The 26,861-nt window shown below is 34.5% G+C and overlaps 1 protein-coding gene across 2 annotated transcripts in view; it reads left to right on the top strand.

The window, feature by feature from the left end:
• DHX36 (DEAH-box helicase 36) overlaps positions 1-26,861 on the top strand; it is a 50,987-nt gene that overhangs the window by 6,040 nt on the left and 18,086 nt on the right. For both annotated transcript variants that reach the window (XM_081828109.1, XM_006741860.3), the window contains exons 2-17: positions 2,164-2,288; positions 3,025-3,256; positions 6,161-6,199; positions 7,555-7,725; positions 9,887-9,966; positions 10,671-10,745; positions 10,892-11,058; positions 12,470-12,551; positions 16,240-16,380; positions 16,641-16,743; positions 17,113-17,200; positions 20,303-20,358; positions 22,076-22,140; positions 22,827-22,970; positions 25,143-25,260; positions 25,892-25,990. In XM_081828109.1, the coding sequence (XP_081684235.1) occupies positions 2,164-2,288; positions 3,025-3,256; positions 6,161-6,199; positions 7,555-7,725; positions 9,887-9,966; positions 10,671-10,745; positions 10,892-11,058; positions 12,470-12,551; positions 16,240-16,380; positions 16,641-16,743; positions 17,113-17,200; positions 20,303-20,358; positions 22,076-22,140; positions 22,827-22,970; positions 25,143-25,260; positions 25,892-25,990 (1,785 nt within the window). The remainder of the gene's footprint in view (positions 1-2,163; positions 2,289-3,024; positions 3,257-6,160; positions 6,200-7,554; positions 7,726-9,886; positions 9,967-10,670; positions 10,746-10,891; positions 11,059-12,469; positions 12,552-16,239; positions 16,381-16,640; positions 16,744-17,112; positions 17,201-20,302; positions 20,359-22,075; positions 22,141-22,826; positions 22,971-25,142; positions 25,261-25,891; positions 25,991-26,861) is intronic.

Genomic DNA, 26,861 nt, shown 5'->3' with positions numbered 1-26,861 from the left:
GGAGCCTCTGGAGCCTCATCATGGGAAGAACCTTGTTAAAAATAACTTTACAGAAAGTATAAATTATGTTTTTAGGGGCTATTTCATTCTTTATTCATCCAGATTTTTGTGAATATCTAAAATTCATACAGCAAGGTAAGGAGAACTTTTGTTCTTCTAGTAGAGGCAAAAACTTCAAAATGTAAAATTTTGGTTGGTTGAAGTAATGATTTAGTGTGAATTTCAGTTGGAAATAAATTGTTCCTCAGATAAAAAGTACTTAATCTTACCTTTCCCATTTTGAACGTGAATGGAAGAAACAGTGCCTTTGGGCCCTTGAGGTGTTTGGAAAAACTAAGACTTTGCTTGATAATGACTTTATGTCCTGGGGCTTCCTTCCCAGTGTAGTCTGTTATCATTAAAGTGTTACTGTAGATTCTAACTGCCAGGAAAAAACTTAACTTGATAACCATCTCATGTAGGTACACAGAGCAATAAATGTTAACAAGTGCTGAAGGCATTACAGAATTTAAAGTATAGGACAAAAATGTTCTAATAATAATCCTCTGTGTTGGATGTCTCAAGACCACTCTCAGGTTCTGGTGTACTCCCAGTAATGGTTTTTTTACAACAGATGATTACAGATTAAAATCATCAGAGGTAAAAAAGATTCGTAAGGCAGAATCTAGGAGAATCCAGGTACAAGCTCCTAGTCCTAGTGGAGTATATCCTATGCTATGAAGAAGAGATACGTTAGTCTGATACAGAAACCATTTAAAAAGATTTTCATGCTGTAAGGTTAAAAAAAAAATGAGGGGGGCTTTAGTATCTGTCAGTAAGCAGATTTTGCTGCAACCTGTAATTTCGTGAGGCTTTCCTATCAGCCAGAGTTGTACTATATTGAACTTTTTTTTTTTTAATTTTTTTTTTTTAATTTTATTTATTTTTTTTTTGAGAGAGAGAGAATGACAGAGAATGAGAGGGGTGAGGGTCAGAGGGAGAAGCAGACTCCCTGCTGAGCAGGGAGCCTGATGTGGGACTTGATCCCGGGACTCCAGGATCATGACCTGAGCCGAAGGCAGTCGCTTAACCAACTGAGCCACCCAGGCGCCCCTACTATATTGGACTTTTAATTGTATGATAATGATGCTTTTTGTAAACTCTTCAATAAGTTGCAGAAGTTTTCCGGAATTCTTTTTGTGTATTTCTTTAAAGAGAAAAACGATTTTAACACAAAAGTCACACATGCTCATTGTAAAAGATGAATTTAGCCATTCATCCATTTGACAAACTTCACTGCAGCATCTACCATGTGTCAGGAATCTATCTGGAAGAAATACTGCAAAAATGTAGAACGTAAAGTCACTAACCTACTTTAATAATAATAATGAAAATAAGATCCTGCTGCGTATATTTTCTGCAACTGGCTTTTTTTCATTTAAGACCTTGATCATCTTTCCTGTCTGCACACTTAAAGAAAAATCTACCCTGTCTTAACTACTGGGTTTAAATTCAACTAATTATAATGTACAGCTATAAAAGACCAGTTTTAGAAATTCCTGTTTTTACTGTGTGTGGTGTAACTTCTATCTTCTCTGGTGTTTTTTTGGTTTGTTTTATCCTCATTCTATGAAGCAACTGCATAATTGCCACATTGGACCATCTGCATGAGTGTTGATCAATTTTATTTATTCCGTCTCGACTCAGCCTTCTTACTTCCCCAAATATTCATCCTTTTGGTGTAAGAGCTTTAAAATGCTCATTGCAACCAAAATATTTCCAGTTTTCAACTTGACTTTTTTTTTTTTAACCAAACATTTGCGTTTTAATAACTTTAATTGTGAGTATCTTTGAAAATTTAAGATAGGGAAAAATTGATAATAATCAGTATGTGAGAGGGTAGAAGAAACCAAAGTTTTATTAATAAGGGACATAAATGTACTTTCTTTGCCAGTCATGTTAGAGGTAATTTTATAGCTGCATAGCAGAAAAAGGTTTAGAAGGCTATATGCAAAAATGTTAACATTAGGTTTATGAAGTGAAATTGGACTAGAGGGCAAGTGTGGGGTAATTTAAATTTTATATATGTTTGTTGGACATGTATTTACCTCTTTGTTGTTATGAAATAATTTTGCACATGCTTTCTAATGTTGATCAGGATACTTTTTGCTTTGCACAAAATAGAGAGCTGTAGTACACATGGATGAACGGCGAGAAGAACAGATTGTGCAGCTGCTGCATTCAGTCCAAGCAAAGAATGGTAAAGACTCAGAAGCACAGATTTCCTGGTTTGCTCCTGAAGATCACGGGTAAAACAAAACATGTTCTTTGACAGAATGGACAGAGTAACACTTCTTCATAGCATTGGCTAGGGACAGAATGATAATAAAAATAACATCTTTAGACTCGTCAGTAAGTGAAATTCAACTTTGAAGTAAGTTTTTGTTTCTTATGTAGACTGAGCATATTTGGTGAGAGGTTGAATAATATATGCATTACACAGAAAGCCAAATGGTAAGAATAGTCTATTTGGATATGAGATTTATTAAGTTATTATTTATTGTTTTCCTATTCATCATCTTTGTATTTCCAAAATTCTCCTGTGGGAGAGATCTGGAAGAAGTTGAATTGTTGCTGTTTTAGGATGATCACAGGAGCTGTATCATTTAGAGGAGAAATTAATAGAGGTTTTTCTGGAACTGTGTAATGTAGCATCCCATTTATAGCACTCAGAAAGGGTAGCAGGGAGAAGATGAAGTTGTGAAATAAAGCTCGGAAAATCAGAAAAAAATACTGTAGGTCAATGCAATGGAGGGATGACTATTGTGTGAATTTTAATTTTTTTAACTATCACAAGGAATAACTTATCTGGTAATACCTATTTACAGGGAGGGAAATCTTGAATTCATTGTAAGAATCTTTTCTTAATTGATCTAAGAAAAAATAGAAGCTGGTGATTTTGAAATAAATGGCATATTGTTTTATTTCAGGGCTTGAGCGGCTCTTCATTTAGCCTTTTATCATTTTTTTATTTTGTCAAAATAGATATGGTACTGAAACTCCTGCTGAGAACAAACCCAACTCAGAGAGGAAACTTGAGAACCAGGAAAAGAAATTGATAAGTCAAGAAAAGAGAACATTTAGAATCAGGGACAAATATATTGACCGAGATTCTGAATATCTCTTGCAAGAAAATGAACCAGATGTTACCTTAGACCAACAACTATTGGAAGATTTACAAAAGAAAAAAAGTGACCTTCGGTATATTGAAATGCAGGTAATGGAAAAGCAAGATGTGGAAAAAGTTCTTATTTGTCATTTCTTCTCACATTGGATAAAAATAGATTTATGTTTAGAGGTACTACATGGTATAGATCAGTGGTATTTCAGTAGACCATCCCCTGTGGGAATTCTTATATACTAGAGAAGAGCAGTGGGAATGGGATTGCACTACAGTATAAACTAAGGTAGCCTGTCTCATCTACAGCAGCTTATATAGTGAGGAGAAGGAATTAGTTTAACTTTTCTAGGCCAGTTTAGTGAGATGTCGTAAGAAACAAGGTGGTTGGAATTGTAAGGTTTCTAGACCATTTTATCCAACTCCTTCCTTTTACAGATGATAAAATTAAATCCCCCGAATTTATTATGTGCTTATGTTCAATATTTTAAAGATGGGACTGTGACAAGAGCAGGAATTCTGAGTTTTTCAGTATGTTCTTTCTATCCTAGGCAAGATATTTTAAGGTCCCTTCCTGTTAAAACATAAAATTTATGTTTTGTGGATATTCTAGAATAGATGTAATAAAATGTTCACATGTATTTCTTTTAAGAGAAAATACTGAGGAAATTTTGAGGGCCATACCTTTAACGTGCACGTATGTACTACCCTTTGTGAGAAAGCCAGAATATCACATCTTTCATAGGAAAGAAAGGATCCATTGACTGTCGTTGATGATCAGGTTGGATATCGTGATTAGAACAGGTGAGGTGAGGTTGTCCAGGGGTGGAATTCTGTAGCTCTTTAATGCCTATTTAGTGAAAACAAGATTCAGGGCAGGAGATTTCAAGTTGAATTATTTCAGAATGTTGTGGTTGAGAGAAGAGCTTCTTTTATAGCCTTAGGAAGAAGGAGAGTTAGCTACTATCTGCTTTATATTGAGGACAGAACTCAAAGAAGATGAGTGAGTGAGCTAATTCAAAGGAAGTTAGGAGAAGAAATGTGCAAGACATAAAAATCGTTAGTGATCTTCCCATTAGCTAGACACTTGCAGACACTTCACATGTCCTACATCATTTAACCCAACAGCCCTGTATAAGAGTTTACATGTCTGTTAAAGAGGAGGAAAAAGAATCTTAGGTTAAATGACCTATCTACAGTTGCACAGCTAGTAAAAGAATCAGGTCTAAAATTCAGATGTGTTTAAGAGCTCAGCTTTTTAATCCTTTTTGGTAATACGCCATTTTTTTTTTTTTTTGGTTCATCATTCATTTAATAAACATTAATTTTCCACTTGCTAAATGCCTGTGATTGTGCTGTGTTTTCTGAAGACTAAGTTATTTCCTGTCCTCAGACAGCTTGTAATCTCATTATCTCTTATCTCAGGGTTACAGCCCCAAATTAGGAAATTAGAAATTAGGTTTGTCTGTCTTGAGAAAGAATATTGGGTTGTAACTATTTTCATCAGCATTTACATATTTAAAAGCAAAAGAGATTAATGCTAGTTTCAAGTTTAATGGGTTAGCTTATATATAACTTATATATTGAGATGGTTATATTTGAGTACATGAAGTACTTTTAGAAATCATTAAGTGATTTTAAATAATTTAAATATTATAATAAAAGAAAGTACTTAAGAAAATTGTGGCAGCTTGTTATTTCAAATTGCTAGAATTCATTTAAGTCATCATATTGAGTCTCATTTTTTATGGTGCTGATGAGAATTACCTCATTGGCCATAACAAGCATGATGACTGTAGTTAATAATGCTGCATTGTATATTTGAAAGTTAGAGAGATCTTAAAAGTTCTCATCTGAAAGAAAAAAAATGGTAAATATGTGGTGATGAATATTAACTAGACTTACTGTGGTAATAATCACTTCACAGTATATAAAGATATTGAATCATTATATTGGTACACCTGAAAGTAATATAATGTTATATGTCAATTATATCTCAATAAAAAAGGGGATTTTTTTTCAGTCTCCTATTTTGACAAGTAGGCAAAAAATAAGGATGATGTTTCAAGAAATAAAAATTAGGGAAAAATATGATGGCAGTAATGTACTAGATTACCTAGGACAGTTCTAATTTTATGTGGTTTTTTTTCCTCCTTTTCAATAACTGTGGTTTATTTTTTTATACCACTGAAGTTTTTTCATGTACATAGGTCATTGTAAACCATAGCACTCCTCTAAGTGTATGTCATTTTTATGTAGTGTAAGTTTGAGATTCCATAAAAGTTTTCAAAATTAGAAAGACATTATCAAACAAGATACAGGACTTAATCATTTCCTCTTTTTAGTATTCCAGTTGCAGTTCACCAAAAATTTGTTGAGTAGCTTTTGTGTGTCAGAAGCTGCTACTTGCCTTTTTTATAAAGGTTTTTCGTTCAGATTTCGTGGCAGCCCTATGAGATAAAACCTTCGAGGGATTCAGGATCCAAGTTTGACTTAAGATCACAGTTCTTAATGGCAGTACCAGATTATCCTGTTTCAGATATTACTTGTTTTAAGTTTTCTTTTATTCTCAAAAGTGAGTACCCAGAAATAATCTGCTCCAGTGCCTAATGGATTAGTAAATGGTGGATCAATGGGTAGGAAAATGAATGTGACATGGAAAACAAGTCTAAGATGAATATGTAAAATAAACAGAAAAAATGGTAAAAGTAACTTAGGGATTATGAGAATGCTATTAGATGACAGATCAGATTTCATTTTACTGCCACTTTAAGATTCTGTTAAATAGAATTCTTTTTCAGTGTTTCAAAAATAAAGGGGATTGCTAAGTATATTAGTTCTTTTTATAAAAATTCTTTTTTAAGCCTTGGTACTTGACATAAGCTGTAAGGTAATAAAAATATTTTGGGATTCTAGCATATTTATGATATATTCTGATTACCATGATTATAATTTGATTACATTTCTTTTGTGAAAATTCAAAATAGTTTTTTTAATTTTCAGCATTTCAGGGAAAAGCTGCCTTCATATGGAATGCAAAAGGTAAAATGAATGTACACTATTTGATTTGCAAAGTATTTAAATACAATTTTTAAATCTCTGTATCAAGAGAAAATGTAAATGGACCTTCCCCTAAAGGGTATTAGTGAAAATTTATTTTAGTCCTGAATTTTTGAAGGCCCAAAAGAAAAAAATGGTCATGAAACAATTTTCTGTAACTTTTCTCATTTCTGTCTATAATTGAAATCTTTAAAACTTCAAAAATAGAATTTTTATATATAAGTTAGTTTGGGTAAATACCCTTGCTCTTAATTTGAGACCAAACATTTTAATTAAAATTGAGGCACTACTGAAAATAGTGCCTTAATTAATTTATTATCCTTTATTACACAGTCACCTTAGAGAATAATAGAGTCCCCTGTCCTTCTCTGTTCTCTCAGCCTCACTTTGTTTTGATTTTGGTTTGGTTTTCATAGCACTTAACTACCACCTGCCACAGTGTGTCTTTCCCTCCTAGGCCATTTTAAGTTCTTGAGGACGGAGTGTTCACAATGTATTGGTTGACTTGGTACAGTGCCTGACATTCTATCAAACCCCAGTAAATACTTGTTGAATGAATAAATCCCATACTGCTCTGTATTTACAAGCTGTAATTTCAGTGTTCAGACTTGGAACTTGTTCTGATATATGTAGTGTGTTAGAGTAGATGGAAAAATTTTTAAAGGTGGGTTTTCTAATTAAACTGTTTTGTAGGTAAAAGTAACCTCTAATACCTCTTTGAAGTAGTAGGATGGTTTTATTAATACAGTGACTATTACTAATAAAAATATTAGTGTTTATAATTTTTAAAAAAGAAGATCTTTCCCAAATAGGTTTTCCAGGTAATTGAAGTTTACCAATTTGATTTAGGTATTTAAAAACTTTTTTGTAATTATCTGAAAGGAAATAATCTTAAGATAAATTACACTCTTTCTTGTTCTCTGAAACAGTATACAAAACTTGTTCTGCAGATAAAGCCGTATCGTATGAGTTGTGATATAAGTCCTTAAGGTCCTTAGTGTTATTTAGGTATTGGGATTTGTCTTGTACTCAGTAGCCTTACACATCAACATTCTTTTTAATTAATGTTCATTCTTACGTATAAAACTTACCCGCTGTCTATTGTTGGTGTGTTTTTCTTTAACAGTGCCTGGCTTTGTTCTTTTTATAATTTGGTGCTGCTTTTCTCTTGGAAACTGGTGGATCCGATACTCAAATTGCCAGCGTTGCATTTAACGAAATTTGAAAAGCATTAATAAGTTTGTTAAAAGCGATTACCTTCAGTTTGATAGAATTGTGATTACTGCCTTTTCGGACTTCATCACCATGTCCTTCACTTATTTTCCATTTTGAAATAGGAATTGGTAAATATGATTGATAACCATCAAGTAACAGTAATAAGTGGTGAAACGGGATGTGGAAAAACTACTCAAGTTACTCAGTTCATTTTGGATAACTACATTGAAAGAGGAAAAGGATCTGCATGCAGGATAGTTTGTACTCAGCCAAGAAGAATTAGTGCCATTTCAGTAAGTAATGTCTCACTTTTTAAAATTCCCCACTTTTTTTTTTTTTAAAGATTTTATTTATTTATTTGAGAGAGAGAATGAGAGAGAGAGAGCACATGAGAGGGGAGAGGGTCAGAGGGAGAAGCAGATCCCCCGCCGAGCAAGGAGCCCAATATGGGACTTTATCCCGGGACTCCAGGATCATGACCTGAGCCGAAGGCAGTCGCTTAACCAACTGAGCCACCCAGGCGCCCTAAAATTCCCCACTTTTTATTTTCCATTCTCCCAGTCTTGCTAGAAATAAACTGATTTTGAAGGTTTGTAGTGATTTCTTAATTAGGTTTAGGATATGTTGTTATGAAAGCAGATATTTGGTAGTAAAACACCAAAAGCTCAAATGATCTCTTACTGATAATAGATGTTTGAGTTTAAGATAAATTAGAAATCCAGGCAAATTTTATTATAAAACTAGAAGAATAGAAAGCTGATAAATCTTTATAAGATTATAAGTTCCAAAAAATGTCCATCCATATAGATGCTTTAAATTTTACAACTTAATTCATTCAGTATTATTTTTTGGTTCTCTCTGTTTTTTCAGTAAGTACACTGATGGTGAAAGCAGGAAACCTTGCAGTATTTTAAGCTGCATTTTTTAAATTTTTTAATGCAATTATTCAATAAGAGGGAATTTACCATAAAAAAATTAAGACATTTTTTTAAGTTTATCCTGTTAACAGTTGTAAGTACATGTTTAGTGCAAACAGCATTTTTGTTTGTTTAGTTAGATGACCTAGTTAAATGTATGGGTTATATGTTCTTTAAAGATGTTTGCGTTTCTGACAGTGTTTGATGTGTATAGTAAATTTATTTCCGTGTTAATGTAATTTTATATGTAAATTTCAATTATAAAGATTTATGGTTGTATTTAGTTATGTGATGGTGCTGTTTATTATCTCTGGGTCATGTAATACAGAATGTGATTAGGAACTGCATTACCAATTATGGCAATATTTTGGAGGAAATATAGTATACATTTTAAACTGATTTCTGAGAAATACTGTTTAAAAAAGTACAGTAACAATCTTTCTGGTAGAATCATATTCCTAGGACTTACGTAAAATTACAGAAAAATAACCACTTTTGTCATAATACAATTATAGAGCTAGATTTAAGTAAGTTAAAAATATCATTTTCATTAATATAGCATTACCATATATGTTGACAGTAGAAAGATATGCTAACTAGGTTATTTTTATTTTTCCAAGATCTATTAGTACTTGAATGGGCAATTTAATAAGTAATAAAAAGTGAAATAATGGTCTTACGTCTGTGAATACAGGATGTACTGATTGGAAAGTTTTACTTCTGAAGTATTGTTTCTTAATTATGCCATTTTCTGTTTCTAATCTCATAAATCACTGTTCTGTCACAAGATGACTGTTGGTTACTTTTAGTATTGGATTATAATAACATTTCATCAATTCCAAGTTCATCTTTGGCAGCCATAACTTTTAGAACACAACCGAGAACCAGGAATTAAGCAACACCAGTCTCTACCAAGAAGAAACAAACAAAAAACTGGAGAAAAAAAGTATCAACATGTATTTAACCTCAAATTACACACAGGTTTTATAAGTTTAGACCCATGATTTTAACTTTTTTTTTTTAAGATTTATTATATATTTATTTGACAGAGAGAGAGAGCGCAAGAGAGGGAACACAAGCTGGGGGAGTGGGAGAAGCCAACTCCCCGCTAAGCAGGGAGCCCAGTGCAGGGCTCAATCTCAGGACCCTGGGATTATGACCTGAGCTGAAGGCAGGCGCTTAACGACTGAGCCACCCAGGCGTCCCTAAGATTTTAACTCTTATGGAAAATTCAAAAGAAAGGTAGACTGAGTAAGAGCATGCTACAGAAAGGCACTTTGAAAATAATGAGAGAGAATTTGGCCTTGGAAAGCTTTATAAGAGGAGGTGAAAAGTAGATTTAAGCAAGGAGTCTGTAGATTTTAAGGGACAACACCCAGTTTTAGATCCCTGGGATTTTAGAATCTGTCTCTCTTTTTTTAACTCAGGAAAAACTAATGAACATTTTTTCAACAATCCCAGATTTCATGGATGTTCCAGATGTTTTTCCTAAAGGAAATTATATTTTCTTTGAAAATGTCTTTTATTTTGATTAAAGGTTGCAGAGAGGGTGGCTGCAGAAAGGGCAGAATCTTGTGGCAATGGTAACAGCACTGGATACCAGATTCGTCTCCAGAGGTAAAGAATGTTCACCTGTTGTGTACAGGTAGATTTTAGTGAAACTTTGAAGTTAGAGATTCAAGAGAAAAATGCTCCCTGTTGTAATTGATTACTATTAAAATTAACATTTAAAATAACTACAGCAGAGAAGGCTTGCAGTTCACTTTTTTACTCCAAACTCATGTTTGGATTACCTTTTTAAAATGCACTCTACATTGTGAAATGGCTAGAGAAATAACTTTTTGCTAGACGTGCATTAGTAGACCATCACTGCATGCGAAAGGAGTTGGTGTCTTATCTTTTGGTACCACCACCCTATTGATTTTGGTATCTTTAACCCCCAGTTCACTCCACTATATTTCTGTAGTCCTTTTCTGGAGCTCAAGATTGCATTTACCATGAACTGACTTTCCAGTCACTGAACAAAAGTTTAGGCCCCTGAGTATTAAGTTGTTTTCTGAATGTTAATGGTTATGCCTTTAAGAAGACATCGTTAATGTTGTATCATGACAGTGAAAATAATGTGTAGTGAACTTGAATGTAGTATTTCACATTACTCTGTTGCAGTAGGCAGTCCTATGACCAAAAAATTAACTGTGAAGATTTTCATTAAAACTGTAAGCAGTTTTTAAATTGGAGGTTTTCTTTTAAACTTTTGTGGTACTGAGTAATTTGTTACTAAAGAAAACCAAAAACTGTTAACTCATGTCTTTCATTCACAGTCGGTTGCCAAGGAAGCAGGGTTCTATCTTATACTGTACAACAGGAATCATCCTGCAGTGGCTCCAGTCAGACTCGTGAGTATGTTTCACTTCAGGACAGACATTTAGTTAAACATTAACGTAAAATGTAATTATTAAATTGGATTTTACTAACTGTTAAGGTAGAATGGTTCAGTTTTTATATTTTATACTAAGTTACATACTTCACACTTTTGCTGTAGGCATTTGTCCAGTGTTAGTCATATTGTGCTTGATGAAATCCATGAGAGAAATCTACAGTCAGATGTTTTAATGACGGTTATTAAAGATCTTCTCAATTTTCGACCTGACCTGAAAGTAATATTGATGAGTGCAACTTTAAATGCTGAGAAATTTTCAGAATATTTTGGTAAGTAAATTCTATGATTATTGCTTTAGAAAGTTATCACAGAGCCACTGAATTTAGAGTTAATTAAAGAAAAATCTAATACATTGCTGGGTACAAAGTAGTTAAAATGAAGGTTTAGCGATTCTTTTAAATATTCAGGAGAACATTTTAAGTTGTCTTAAATAGTTGAGACTACCCTTCTGGTTTCAACAGATTAGAGAAGTGAGCCTATTTTTAAAAGGCAGCATCATCTGTGTTATAGCAAAGATACAGATTTTTGGTGCTACCATCAGATAATTAAGGTGGCATCAGTGAAGTCAAGCCACAGCTTTGAATAATTTTTTGAACATTTTTTTGTGATTGTTCTGTGACATTTATGTACTGTCACAGCCTAGGGTGGCAGTTTGCTAATAATAATAGTACTGACCACTTACGGAACACCTTTAGTATGCCAGGTGTGCTTTATTTGGCACTTTGTCTTCATGGTTCTTCGTAACACCTTGTGAGATAAGTGCTGTTATTCCCATTTTTTAGATGTCTTTCCCAGTATGCCTTATAATGGTTGCACAATTAAGAGAGGGTTGGGAGGATTTGAAACTAAATTTGACTAGCTGTAGAATACATTTTTAAAAAATTATGCCTCTCTTGCCTTACAATCATGGGGGAAGGAGAGGAAAATGGCAGGGCTGGGGATTAAAATGGAATAGAGCAATATTTAAATATTCTTGTATGCAGTCCAGTTGACCTTCAAAGATCCGTGAAATTGGTTGCTTGTATTATGTCTTTTATTTGGCGTGTGTGTGATGAGCTATCCAGAACTAACATTGAGTAACTTGCTCAAACTTGGGTGAGGCAGAGGTGTGGTACCACTTCAGATACTTTGATCTGTGATGCAGTGTTGGTCTTTGTTTACAATGTGTACTGCTTGTTTTGCTTGGTATGAGATATAAGTAACTTTGAAGTAACAGTACCAGGAGACAGTTATTTTAGAATAGTAGGTAACAATTTAATATTTGTTAGGTCTTCTTTTAACTATGTTTTCTCTTTTCCCGATTCTGGGTGCCATAGGAGTAGTGCTTCTTAAGTTGACTTCAGTAAAACTTGGGTTCTGATGGTACCATCTTGGCTAATGATGGAGAGGAAATAGATCTCAAGTAATGAGTTTTGAGTCCAACTTAAAATGCTCTATTCTTTGATATTTTGGGTTACTTTGTAGAACTGTGAGGTATGTGTACAGTTTGGTAGTAAAGTGGTAGTGAGTGAAGAGTAGACTGCTAGTTCTCATTAAGCTCAGTATGAAAAAATAGGGTAGAACTATGAAAGTGCCAGGACCATTTTTGAACTTGAGAGTTATTGGCCTCTTTAGAGTCTATTGATTTTTTTTTTTTTTTGAACATTTGAGTACAGATTTATGTTTTGTCTGCCATAATAGGTAACTGTCCAATGGTACACATACCTGGTTTTACTTTTCCGGTTGTGGAGTATCTTTTGGAAGATATAATTGAAAAAATAAGGTAAGTAAATATTAGGAAATAGATATTAAAAAATACTAATATGTCACCTTTTGTTCTGTCGAAATTTAGTCTCAAAAACTCTTTTAACCATTTCCTTCTAAGACATTGTTTTTCTTTAAATCGGTGATTCCCAAACTTGGTTGCACATTAAAATCACCTGGAGTCTTTTAAAATCCAGATGCCCCATTCACACTCCGTACCTTAATTACATTACAGAGTCTGGGCTGGTAGCCAGACATCAGAATTTTTTAAAGATCCCTGGGCAGCAGAGTTTGGGAACCTTTGTCCTTAGTGCATAAACCTCTATTCTGGTTCTCCTACCTGGTTTTCATTCTTCTTTGCTGGCTTTCATTGCCTGCCTTTTAAATAGGATTTCCCCTGAGGGTTCTTAATTAGCCTTTTCCCAGTCTTTTATGGTTTCACTGTGCAATCCTGTTTCCATGACCATAGTTCTATAGTTTCACAGCTTTCAGAACGGAAGCTCTTCCTGAACATTAAATTTGGACTCAACTCGATGCTCCGCAGTGTTCTAGTACCTTAGATACCCTGAACCTCACATTTTTCCAACTAAAAATGTTGTCTTGTATCCAAAGTTAAAACGAAATCATGTGTCTTACAGTGGTTACTGGTATGATCCTCCACCCAGTGTCTAAGCTGTAAACCAGAAGAGCTAATATCAAGCAGTTATGTACCAGGATATGTTAACTGCTTTACATGCTTAGTAACTAACTTAGTCTAAATCATTCTGTACTCCCGCCTGCCCCACAATGCAAACCCTGAGAGCTTTCTTCTTGAACATGCCTTCTCATTTTTATTTCTTCTATTAAAGGTCCTCATTTTCTCTTCTGTGCTACTCGTTCTTCTTTTGGCACTATGGTCTTCATTGTCACATATATGCGAGAGTGCCGTATAGTTTCCTACAAAATCTGGTTATGTGAGCATTCTCCCCCTAGTCAAGCCTCCTGAGATTTCTCTTTAAAACTTGTTTAAGGACCTCTGTGCTTTGTCATGGCCTGTAGCAGAATACCTCAGCTGGTAAGCCCAAATTATTGATCCCTTCAATACTCAGGCCATTAGCTACTAGCAGCCTTCTCCAGGGGACTATACCAAATCATATTTGAATTTCTTAATGAGAGAAGGGCTGGGAAAACAGCCTGTAGGATCGGGTTCCAGTTCCTTAGCTAGTCATCCCAAGGCTCTTTACAGTCTGGCCCCATCTTTTTTTTTCTAGCCTTATGCATCTCATGGCCTACCCATGCTAAATGCACCATTCCCTAATATGCCAGCCAGTGCCCTTTCATTCAAGCACTTTGTGCTTTATTACATACTGGGTTCTCTTTTTAGACTTACATATGCCACCTTCTTCTCCCTTTATATATATAAATTCAGTTATGTAAGAACAAATCCCAGCTTCACTGCCTGTTAAGCCTTCTCTTACCCTCTCACAGAGTGAGTTGCTTTGTCATCTGGACTCCTGTATCACTTTGATCATATTGCCATGTAGTGTATCTTTATATTTGCTTGTACTGGACTGCAGATTTTTGGACGTCAAGGATTTTGTCCTGTTCATCTCTGTAACTAGTGCACAGTACAGTGCCTGGCCGCTAGGAAACATGTGAATAAATATATAGACAGATGTAGAAATGCTTGTGATGAGATTTTTCAAGACCACAGCTTGTTAAGGAAAGAACCAGGAAGTGATAGTGGGAAGGTGAAAACATTAAGATCCTACAGCATATTTTACATGGAGAAAAGCTGAATTTTGTGTGGACATTTATTTAACAGATCCTTATTAAACTTTATGCCTTGCACTGTGCACTAGGGTCTGAGCATAAACAAGGAAGGACTTGGTACATATCCTCAGAGCTGATACGTAGACAGAGAGACACAAGCTGTCACATAAAGTATGATTGACCTATCCAGGGGAAGTAAAGAATGTACTGGAAATGAGATTATATAGCAGGGATAGACTGAGCAAGTCAGGAAAACAGTGAAACTCCGTAGGAAAGAGGGAAGTGTGTATGTCAGAGAAGGTAGAACATACTAAAAGTGTGAGAGAGAGTGTCTTGGTCTCCCATGCTCTGGTTTTGTCATCAGTAAGCTTTTTTATGCATTCCTTTGATTCTGACATTCGTCTCACTTCCTACTGTGGCACATTTACCGATTATTTTCTAATAGAGTAACAGGTGACAGCTTGACAGCAGTGAAAGTGAAGTTTCAGGAAACAGTACTCTAAAGTTATTTAATGATGAATTGTGTTCTTAACCTCCCTAGAAGGCAGAGAATGTTCAGGGAACTGTAGCTAAAGGATCTCTTGAAGCAAAAAGATGGTGGCTGTGTGCTTGTCAGCCCTTAGTCAGCCCTAAGAGGGAAGTTGAAGGAGGGTAGTCCTTGGACAGAAGTTTTCAGGCAGAAGCCCCCAGCCCTCTCTTCCTAGAAAAGCAGCTGCACTACAGGGAAGTAAGAGGGAAGGAAGCAGGGTGAGATGATACAGAGGGTTGTCATCGGGCACTTGGGCTCTGGGGGTTTGAAGGTTACCTCTGTTTTTTTTGGAATTGCTGGGAAAGGAGACGACTGTGGGTCCATCCTGCTGACTAGGACTAATCTCTGTCTCAGGTTGCCCTACCTCAAGTTGATGCCTCTATATGTATCGAAGACTTAGGGGAATCCTGGGTCACAGGTACTGAATAGGGAAGGGGATTAATACTTTTTGGGTGTCTACTATGTGTCAGGCACTGTGCTTTATTTTATTGGATTTTTCTTTTATTCTCATGCCAATACAATTATAAGAGTGTTCATTTCTCAAATAAGCAAACCAAAAGGTAGAGGCTTATACCTTGTCTAAGGTCACACAGGTAGTCAGTGGCAGAGCAAGGACATCAGTTCAGCTCTGTCTAATTCTAAAGCTTATGCTACAAACCCCCCTGTTGGATCTAGGTGCTCTTTCTTCCCTAGGCGAACTCTAAGGGGCTTTGGAGTTCAAGTGCAGTTAGTTTCTTTTTTTTTGTCTCTTCCCACCCCCATGCCTCTTCAAACCCACTTAAATTAGGTGGCATTCTTAGGCAGATGCACCTGTTTTAGCAGTCACTATGGTATGTTGGAGTCATGGCAATACTGGACTGACACTTAAGAGTACTGATCCTGACTCCACCGTTTAGCTCTGACTGTAGGACTGAGCAGAATTAGGTCCATAGATAAATTATCTGAATTTCCTGGGGCAGTAATTAAAATTCCTAGATTAGCAGACCCCAACCAGACCTGAATCCAAATTACAAGGGGTAGGATTCAGGATTCTGTATTTTATAAGCTCTCTGTGGGATTCTTATGTGCACTCAGGTTTGGAAACTCTGTATTCAAAATCTGAGTCTTCAGCTAGGCATTTACTATTATTTTGGATTTAATCTTTAACTTTATAGAGCAAACTTAAAAAAGGTGAAAGTGACTCTACTGTTAATTTTTTTTTTTTGACTGCTAATGATGATCTAGCGGGTTTTATATACTTTGGTAGACATCTAAAATGTCAGTTTCTATATGTTAATGAATAGTTGCAAATAAACATGTAATTAGCATTCACTAGAAAGCATAATGAAAATGTTCTTTAAAATCCGAATGTAAAAAGTCATGGATATTGGCTAAAACCAGAAGAGTTTCCAACAAGTGAAGCTATTTAAGAATGTTTTTGTTTTAGATATGTTCCAGAACAAAAAGAACACAGGTCCCAGTTTAAGAGGGGTTTCATGCAAGGGCATGTAAATAGACAAGAAAAAGAAGAAAAAGAAGCAATCTATAAAGAACGCTGGCCAGATTATGTAAGGGAACTGCGCAAAAGGTAAGTGGGGTTTTTTTTGTTGTTGTTGTTTCTTTGAGTTTGTTTGTTTTAATTGGAGAGCACAGAGGCTAAATGACTAAAACAGAAAAGCAGAGATTGTCTTTTTGAATTTGTTCATAACTGTTGTTATTCCAGTCATTCTTTCCTATATGTTAATTGGTTCCCCGTTTGCCGATTGAGTTAATGTTAAGATTTTATAGCAACCTGAACCTTAGGAAACTTTATTAGGTATTTCATGATTTTCTGTTTAACTTTGATAGGTATTCTGCAAGTACTGTAGATGTTCTGGAAATGATGGATGATGATAAAGTTGATCTGAATTTGATTGCTGCCCTTATCCGACACATTGTTTTGGAAGAAGAGGTTAGTTTTTTGTTTTTTGGTGACATAATTTTAATTGTATTAATGTAACAAGACCCTGAGAAAAGAAGAATAATTTTCTTAAATGCTTTTTAAAAATAGCATATGGAAGAAATTGCTTTGAAACCAGAAATAGGAATCTCAAAATACCAAGATTTAGGCATTTGATCTGTTTGAAGGAAAGACTAAACAAATGAAATATCTGGATTGTAAATCTTATTTTTAAAAAAGTGAGCTTGTATTCTTCAATTATAATCAGTAACTAAATTTCCTAAGCTAATAAAATTTTAATGAAGACTTAAATGTGCACAGAAGTTTACTTTGTGTTTTGTTACATGATTTTTTTGTAATGGTTATTTCCCCGCCATACAGGATGGTGCAATATTGGTCTTTCTACCAGGCTGGGACAATATCAGCACTTTACATGATCTCTTGATGTCACAAGTGATGTTTAAATCAGGTATTATAGAAGTGTATTTTATTGCAATTCGAAGAATAGTACTTAAATCATATGTAACATGGTTGTTTTCTTTTATTTCTAGAAGTATTGCTTTGAAGGCTGCCTTACTATAGGAACTTGGTCGTCTTTAAGCCCAGGCTGGGTTTTTTAAAAACTTGGATCTCTCTCTTTCTTACAAATAAAGTTCTAGGTCACAAGATGAAGGTGTTAGGTATATGGTAAAGTTTTTTATTTGGTATTATGATAAGAATATTTTACCCCTTTTCCTAAATTTGCCTGATAATGTTGAGCCCTTAAAGTTAAGATGTTGGAGCTTGAGGTGTTTTTTCACTCACTGCTGCATTTAGTTGGGCAGAAAAGAAGGTTGAATTTATCCCTTAGCTCAGTGTTTTCTCAGCTCAGACTATACAACTGAGTCACTAGTGGTGCTTCTTTAAAATTAGATACTCAGACCCCATCCTCAGCTCAAATCTAAGAATGTGACTTGAACATCTGTAGTTTTTAAAAATTCCTCCGGTGATTCTGATGTTTTAATAGCATGTTTGAGAGACATAATCTCTTACGTCTTAGAGAAGTACATGGGGCAGTTTTTCTCTCAAAAAATTCAGCTAGAGCATTTTCAGGAATAATTGCTAACTTCAGATCAGTAAAATATAAAGCGAATTCTATTTAGCATTTGATAGTTCTGATTATAAATATCTAACCTTAATCTTTTGAAGTGCTTTTGACACATTTTTACATGACACTAAAAATATTTTGACCTAATTGTATTGGCTGAAATAGTAAAGCTGTATTTTTTATTCTTTGTTAAATCCCACTATAGTAATGCTCTCCAGACATTATCTGTAATTAAAGTTATTTACTATTCTCTAGCTGGAAAATGTTTTTATTTGATTACCATGACTTCTCTGTAATGAAATACTGATTTCTCTTTTCCTGATCAGTGATAACCTTTCTCTATAGAAAAAGTGTAGTCATGATTAAACAGTACAACTGAATTTTTTTTTTTTAAACAACTGGAATTTTTTTTTTGGCTGAGCTTTTTAATGTTGGCCCCTCTTACCCCAAAAAATAAATGCTACTGTATGATCTACTTTTAATTTTAAAAAAGTGTAAGTATATGTATGTATTTACCAAGAAAAATACAGGGAAGATATACCAAATTGTAATACTATAATTTCTGAGGGAGTGAGGAAAGGGTGTGATATTAACAGTTTATTGTAATTGACTTTATTAACTTTCTAATTTAATTATTCTCAAGGAAGGAGGTATTTATACTTTGACTACCAGCTCAATTCCTTTTAAAGAAGATCTTCCCAAAGTTTAACAAGAATGTTTTTTTCTCGTTATATTTTTTAAAATTTAGGCTTAATAATCACTTATACTGTGTTAGCCATTGTAGAAGGGGCAAAAAATTGGTCTAACTCTATACCAACTGAAAGGTAAATCTTGAAACTCAATTTACCGAATGCTTACCAGCTTTCTTATTTCTTCAAAGAGTGTAGACTTTGTTCCCACTGACTACTATAGTTGCACAATATCAGCACTATAAACTGTGTTTATCCCAGTTATAGTCTTCAACAGAATTATTTTTACTTTCATTGTTTTACCTGGCTGCTAATTTTTTTAACTTGTAATGAAACATTTTAAACTTACAGAAAAGTAGAGAATCACGATGCACATCATACTCCATTGACTTCTGTGCAGCCATTATTTTTGTGATCTGATTTTTTTCCTTTTTAAAGTAAATTGCAGCTATCATGTTATCCCAAAAAATACATGCATCTCTAAAAATAAAGACAATTTTCTATATAACCACAATTTTCTATATGAAAATCCCTAACTCTTAAAACATCATCTAATAATCCAGTCTATAATCAGATTTTCCCTGGAAAGTGTCTTTTATAGCTAGCTTGTTCACACTACAGAAAAATGGAAACCAGATAAATCTTTTACCCTAGATAATCACTTTCATACCCTCTTCACTTTCCCCATGGTAATGACTTGTGGAAAAGACTAGGTCTACCTAGACTTTCTAGATTTGTCTGAATCTGAATCCTTACAGTGTCATTTCATTTGATCCTTTCTTACCTGTGCTTTTTATAAACTGGAAGTTACATCTTAAGGCTTAATCCAGTTTGAGAAATATTTTTGGCTTGAGTATTGATTGAGTTGATGTATTTCATATTGTGTCAGAGATAAGTAATTGAGAGCATTCTTTTTATCAGTGTCACTTGCTTGGCCACTCTTTGCTACTTTTTAAAATTTGTAACCCTTACTCATAGGGTCCTAGAGTCTGGAGACATCGTATCTCCTTTGAATAACAGTAGTTTTTTTCTGGGGACATGTAGCTATCTTGAGTCATTTGGACACTTGCTAGAGATTTAAGTGAGGTTGCCTTTTTTTGGTAACCATAGCTAAACATGAAATCTACCCTTTCTTCCTTAACACTCCCTCATTTCCACCACTGATACTACACCAGACTTTCTCCCTATTTGCTAATAACCATGAATGGCCTGAGCTATTTCATTTTGAAACTTAAAAAAGTAGGAATATGATTTCTTACATTTCTATGAAATTATGTTTAAAAATGTTGGGTCACTTTTGGAATGTATTATATTTAACCAGTGCTGTTTCTATTATTTCTTTAGCATAAAAATGGACATGGTAATTTCATAAGTAATATGCTATAAAAAATGACATGTTCTCTGTTAATTAAAATAGTGAGGATCACCCAGAGTCTACAAACTTATATTCATATTAAAGCAAAATTTTTTGGTCTTCAGTTAAGTGATGGGAATGGAGTTTTAGTGATGTTTTTCTAGCATAATTTGAAGATTGCTTCTAACTTTAAGCATTCTTTAGGAATTTGGGGAATATGCTTATCAATGTGCAATAAATGGACAGTAAAATGTGAGCAAGAACTTGCTGGAGCACTAAGGAAAGAAGAAAATAAAAAGAATAAAGTTGCTCTGATTATACATAGGAATATAAATTAAAAATTATATGGCTTAGCATCTCAACTCATTGTTCCATGTCTGTATGCTGGAGCTTTTCTGCAATAATTTATCTTAAAGTTTAATTTTCTTTTTAAATTTTCAGACAGGTTTCTTATTATACCCCTACATTCACTGATGCCTACAGTTAACCAGACACAGGTATGTTCTTAAATTTATTCCCTCTCTGTCTTTCAAATTGAGGAAAGCTTTAAGGGCTGCTTATTGTGTGTTTTATTTTCTTCTATTTTTTTGAAGGTGAATTTTCAAGTAGTAATCCATATATAAAAAAGTACTTCTTTGAGAACCTTTGCAAATGAGTCTTCAGGGGATAATTGCACAGAAACTTGAATAACTGAGGGTAATTAACAAATATTAGTTTTATCAACATTAGGGAAAGTTTAAAGATTGGTTTCACCGATAACTTGTTTGGGTTTCAGTTATCTGTGACATACTACAGCTTGATGTTTGAGATTTTGATTTAACAGTTAGTATATTTGTAGGTATGAGATTTCCTGTTTTATCAGTAATACGCTGTTATGATTTTGAATGTTTTGTCTTTGTCACATTCAGGGATATCCCCAGTTAGATGAACACTGCATTCTCAAAGGCAAGATAGTTTTCTGGACTGCAGTGTTTGTAGGCCCAGGTAGAATGAGATGGATCAGAAGAAAATCTGTCTGTCTTCCCTTCTACTTTTTCCACTTCTTTTCTAAGAATATATCAAGACAGGGGCGGCTGGGTTGCTCAGTCAGGCGCCTGCCTCTTGATTTGGACTCAGGTCATGATCTTGGTGTTGTGAGATCAAGCCCCATGGCGGGTTCTGCCCTGAGCCTTGGGCTCTGCACTGAGCATAGAGGCTGCTTGAGATTCTCTCTCTCCCCTCTGTTGAGCACGTGCGTGCGTGCATGTGTGTGTGCGCTCGTGTGCTCTCTCTCTCCCTCCTCTTTCTCTCTCTCTCAAAAAAAATGTAACAAGACATTTTTATTGAGGCACTTTTATTATCTTTTCTGCTGATACCATAGTCTAACTAAGGCTTAGCCAGTTTAATGAGATACAGAGTGCATACCTAAAAGAAGACAAGAGTAAAGAGAGAAGATTCTTAATTCCAAAGACCAGACATTCTCGCCTGCCAAAGACCAGACAGAAAAGTATCCAAAGTGGAAGTGCTTCCTCTCTGACACTGTAATAGCAAATTATGTATTCCTTTGCTAGAGATTACATGACTAGATTGGAAAACATTTTCTCTTGAATATCATTTTTATAAATGAGACAAATTTATGCATTTCTTTGCATTAATAGCCAAGTGGTACTTGACTATATGTCTTCTACTTGGCTGGCTTTGTGAAGGTTGCTGTTTGTAGGATTCCAGCATTTGAAGATTTATTTTTTTTAGTTCAGTCTGATTTCAAAAGCTAATATACAGTGGTACAACCAGACATGCATTCTGTTGAGTTTGGCATTGGCCTGGTTGTTTGGTGCCCTTCCTTACCCATATAGTTTTGGATAATTCGTAATTCTTATTGCTAAACTAAACTCTCTCTCAAAAGTTTGACTACACAAAAAGACATTTATACTTTTCAGCTTTTGTTAAAAAAAGATTCTGTAAATTCAAATAATCATGTTTCATTTGAAATCTTATTTGTGATAAGGTTCCAAAATCTGGGAGAATTAGTTTGTTTTACCAAAAGGGAATTTTATAGTACTGAAAATGATATGTACCTATAAAATATATCTATACATATTAGATGCAGATGTAAATGAATGAACACAGAATGCTAAAAATGAACAGTATCTGTAGGTAGAAGTAATTGTTCTAATTGCAAAAATGTATTAGAAATTAATTACTTTGGGGGTTTTAATTTATTTATTCTTACAGGTATTTAAAAGAACTCCTCCTGGTGTTCGGAAAATAGTAATTGCTACGAATATTGCAGAGACTAGGTAAATATCAACTACTTATGATTGTATTAGTTTTGAGCCCCATAAATTATTGACATACCTTTACACTCTTTTCTCTCCAAAAGATACTTCATAATTTCTTTACATAAAGGTATTTTAATTTAGTCATGGCATTGAGCATAGGTTTTTGGTTTTGTTTTTTAATCCTATAATGGTTCAGCCCTCTTTACAAACAGCCTTTTTAGTGTCTTTTTTTTTAAAGCCTTAAGAAGCGTGGGAGTGAGATCAATTTTGGTTTTTTGCCTTTTTCTGATTGGGGGTCGTGTTGTTTGATAATCAGTTGTGAATAGCCTTTAAAATTTCTTATATTCCCTTGGAGGTATTAATTTGTCTATACAGTCGTTGAGACAGATTTTTCTGTGGAAGCTGATATTAAACCCTGTCCCTGGGACCCACAGAGCTGGGTACAAAAAGTCCTCAAGTAAGCTGTGAAGTTTGACTGTGGGCAGATAAATTCTTCTTGTGGTCTGTAGAATTGGCTGCCACTGCAGCTCCTGATGCTGTTTATACAATTAGATGCTCAATTCCTGCAGTGTTGGTAAATGTGGGAATAATGGTGCAGTTTGGTCAATAAAAAATTCTTTAAAATCCGTATCTGTAGGCCCTGTTAGACGTTTTATGTGCTTTTGATGTATTTTTAATAGTTCATACATCTATTTTCCAAACAGCATTACCATAGATGATGTAGTTTATGTGATAGATGGAGGAAAAATAAAAGAAACACACTTCGACACACAAAACAACATCAGTACAATGTCTGCCGAGTGGGTTAGTAAAGCTAATGCCAAACAAAGGAAAGGTCGAGCTGGACGGTAAGATGGAATCTTTGTCTGAAAGCTGTTTTAATCATAGTTTCTTTGGAGAAATACCTACCCAATTTTCTATTTCATGATTTTTCTACTTTTAATTTCTTCAATATAGTTAATTAAAATTAATATTCTTTATTCTTATTCTGTTATGTATAATTTTGTTTCTGTTCTTCTTTTAAAAGCACATATTACTAATAATCATGATAACTAGTAATAATATTTGAATGTCATGTTATCTTCTTAACCACTTTGTATGTATTAACTTGCTTAATCCTCACTACAAATGCAATGAGGTAGGGTATTGTCCCCATTTTAAGGGTATGGAAATTAAGGCCTAAAGAAATTAAAAGTCACACAGCTGTGTAAGTAGCAGATTCAAGATTTGAACCCAGACAATCTGGCTCCAGTCTGGGCTCCTAATCCTGTACTTTACAGCTATACTGGTTTTTCATTATTAGTTACCAGTGAAAACCCAAGTAACATACCTTTACCTCTTTGATGTGGTGGTAGCGTAAGAAATAAAAGCATCTCTTTTAATGGTAGGAAAAATGATTTGCCTTTAACACAAATAATTGCACTTATTGTTCATCTTAATGCATACTTCACAGTATTTTTATACCCTTATTCATATGAGTGGTAGAATCATGTCTGGAATTGTAGAAGAGAGTTTTTCTTTTGCCTCTTACAGGTATAACAAAAAGATTTCTGTCAATCTTCAGCTGTTGACTTAAGTAAGGAAAGGAGAATTGAAAGAAAACTTTACAGATAATTTTATCAGTGCTTTGTTTTACATTTATACGTAGTAAAGCTCTGACTCACTTGCTGTAATCTTTGCAGATTATCCATCATAGCTTGGAGACAGTTTATTAGATTATACAGTTGGTGCTCTTGATGCAAAGTCATGACTTATTCTAAGAATTGTACTCTTCTTATCAGCTATTGGGGGATAACTTGATTTCGGGATCCACCAAGACTAAGGTTTTCTCATGCAGGCTTACCACCACTGGATACTGATTCAAGAAGTATTCACCATTTGGTACACTTTTATATATGAATAGTAAACATACTACCCTTAGGTTTGATCCTTAAAACAATTAGAGAAATAAAGTAAACGAAGTATTGTATTTCATCTAAATTTTCATTTCCCACTAGCTTGGTAGAAGTTAACTATAGAATTACAGTGTTTTAATTCAAATGGAAAATAATTCCTTGTAGGGTCTATAGATGTAGATTCCTTTAGCAAAGCCTGATCAATAATTATTTTGAAGGCCAGGGCAAACTGTATTACAGGGCCATCAGTGGGGGCATTCTTAGTTTCTGCGGACATGTTATATTAATAGATGATGGGTCTTTGTAGACTTGTGACAGAAATAGCTAAGATTTTTGGAATTTATTTTTATCCCTATAGGAAAAGAGCCTCCCCATTCTGTAGCAGCAAGATCTCATAGAAATATTTATTCTGCGTGAAAATGTATGAATACCTGCACCTCTGTGCATCTGTCCTTAGCATCGTCCATTCACATCACTAAAGAAAAAATTAACAATTAAAAAATTTCCAGCATCCCTTTGAAAGTTCACTATATATAGCACATACTTAAAAGCTTTTTTTTTTTTTTAAGATTTTATTTATTTATTTGAGAGAGAATGAGATAGAGCATGAGAGGGGGGAGGGTCAGAGGGAGAAGCAGACTCCCTGCTGAGCAGGGAGCCCAATGCGGGACTTGATCCAGGGACGCCAGGATCATGACCTGTGCTGAAGGCAGTCGCTTAACCAACTGAGCCACCCAGGCGTTCATTTAAAAGCTTTTTAAATAACATAGGTTAACATAATGCTAGGATTTGTTACATGGTCACAAGGCATATAGAAGTAAACCTAAGTAGACTGCTGTTACTAAGTATAGCAGCCTGGCAGCTGTAAGTTAGAAACAGGGAACCAGATTATTGTTTGGGGAGGAAATCTTCTATTTCTTAAAACTAGTACATAGGGATAGTGGATCTAGGGTTATTCAAAAACAGATGTGGAGAAAGAATATATGATTAATAAAAAGGAAATAAGTTAGTGATGGTGTAGCTTACATGAAATAGATATTGGTTACTTTCCCTGGAGCTTCCTATTTTCTCTGGAGTTCTAAAAAGTCATTAGTAATGCTCTTTTTTATTTATTTATTTTTAAAGAGTTCAACCAGGTCATTGCTATCATCTGTATAATGGTCTTAGAGCAACCCTTCTGGATGACTATCAACTGCCAGAAATTTTAAGAACTCCTTTGGAAGAACTTTGTTTACAGATAAAGGTAAATTAGGTGGGAGAATTAAGGAAGTAAATGGAGGGTAGGGTTGTAATTTTCAACATTAGTATAGAAGAAAGTAGTGTATTAATCTGTGAGGAAGAATTATTACCATGCATTTGTCTTTTTTGTGTTAGTAAACAGTTTTTAAACTTCCTTCAAATGTTTACTAACCACATTTTTATCATGTACGCTCTAGAGCCATACTGCCTATGTTTGAATCCCAGCTCCTCCCCTAACAAGCTAGTTCTGTTAGTTGGCAAGTTATTTAAATTAAGCTTTTATAAAATTCTAAGAACAGTGCCTGGCATATATTAAGTGTTCAGTAAATGTTAGCTATATGTACTGTTACTACATCATAAGGTGTTATCCTTCATCATAAACTACTCACCAGTTTTCACCATCTTCTATATATTTTGATACAGTTAACCTTCTTATTTTGAAGATAATTGGTAATCAACTTAATTTTTGAGATTTTAACCAGCTACTTTTCCCATCAATATAGAGTTGGTGAGTGATAGAAAGTAGTAACTTGAAAATAATGTGTGGGTTTGATGCTTTATTCAAGTGATTGACAGGCAGGACTAAACTGTTAATGTCAATATATATATGTTTAATTATATTTGTCTTCCCCCAGATTTTAAGGCTAGGTGGAATTGCTTATTTTCTGAGTAGGTTAATGGATCCACCGTCAGATGAAGCAGTGTCACTTTCCATAAAACACCTGATGGAACTGGTAAATTTTATTTTATTTTTAAAAATTCTAACGTAGATTTATAATATTAGTGCACATAAGCCACCTGATTAAAAAATTTACTCTCGTTACTGCAAGGTAGACCAATGAATACATAATGCCAAATTTGATTTACTCTTTGGCTGTTCAGCTCAGTGTATGAAATGTGAATTAGATATAAAATGATACCTTTGTGATAGTTTTATCATTCTGGGCCCTTTCCACATAATTTTTTTTATTATAGGCTTGTTTTAAAATTACATAAAATCTTGAAATCTTTCAATTTACTGGTCTTTGTCTTCATTTGTATTCTTCAAATGAATCTGGTTGGTTTATTGACTCTTCTGATTAACCGTAATGTTTTTAGAGCTTTTGTCAAATTCAAGTAATTTAATGACAGTATGAACATCTTATAAAGGCAACTCTTGTATTTTTGAAAGAACATGAACAGGTGCCTTATATTCCCCTGCCTGTCGTTTTATTCTTAGAGTTTTTTTGTTTTGTCTTGTTTTAGTTTCTTTTTATGAAGTCAGTGTTTTGAGAAACTAGTTTCAGTGTCCTAGGCAAGTTACTGAGTTGGTAGCCATCCCTGCATAAGACTGTGTTGAGAAGAGTCACAGGACTGGCTGTGAGTTAGTGCCCAGAGTGAGGAGAAGGGCACTGTGAGGTAATGCTCAGAGTAGAGAGAAAGTGGTTCAAGCTGTGCTGTCCAGTAGGGTAGCCACTAGCCACATGTGACAATTTAAATTTTGAAGTAAATTACAAATTCATTATCTCTAGTCATACTTGTACATTTCAGATGCTCAGTAAGCACATGTGGCTGGTGGGTATCACATTGGACTGCACAGAAATAGAACATTTCAGTCATTGCTAC

Source organism: Leptonychotes weddellii, chromosome 1, assembly GCF_054177405.1.
Source record: "Leptonychotes weddellii isolate Sample4059 chromosome 1, ASM5417740v2, whole genome shotgun sequence".
Lineage (NCBI taxonomy): Eukaryota > Metazoa > Chordata > Mammalia > Carnivora > Phocidae > Leptonychotes > Leptonychotes weddellii.
This window is presented reverse-complemented; position numbering and strand designations above follow the sequence as displayed.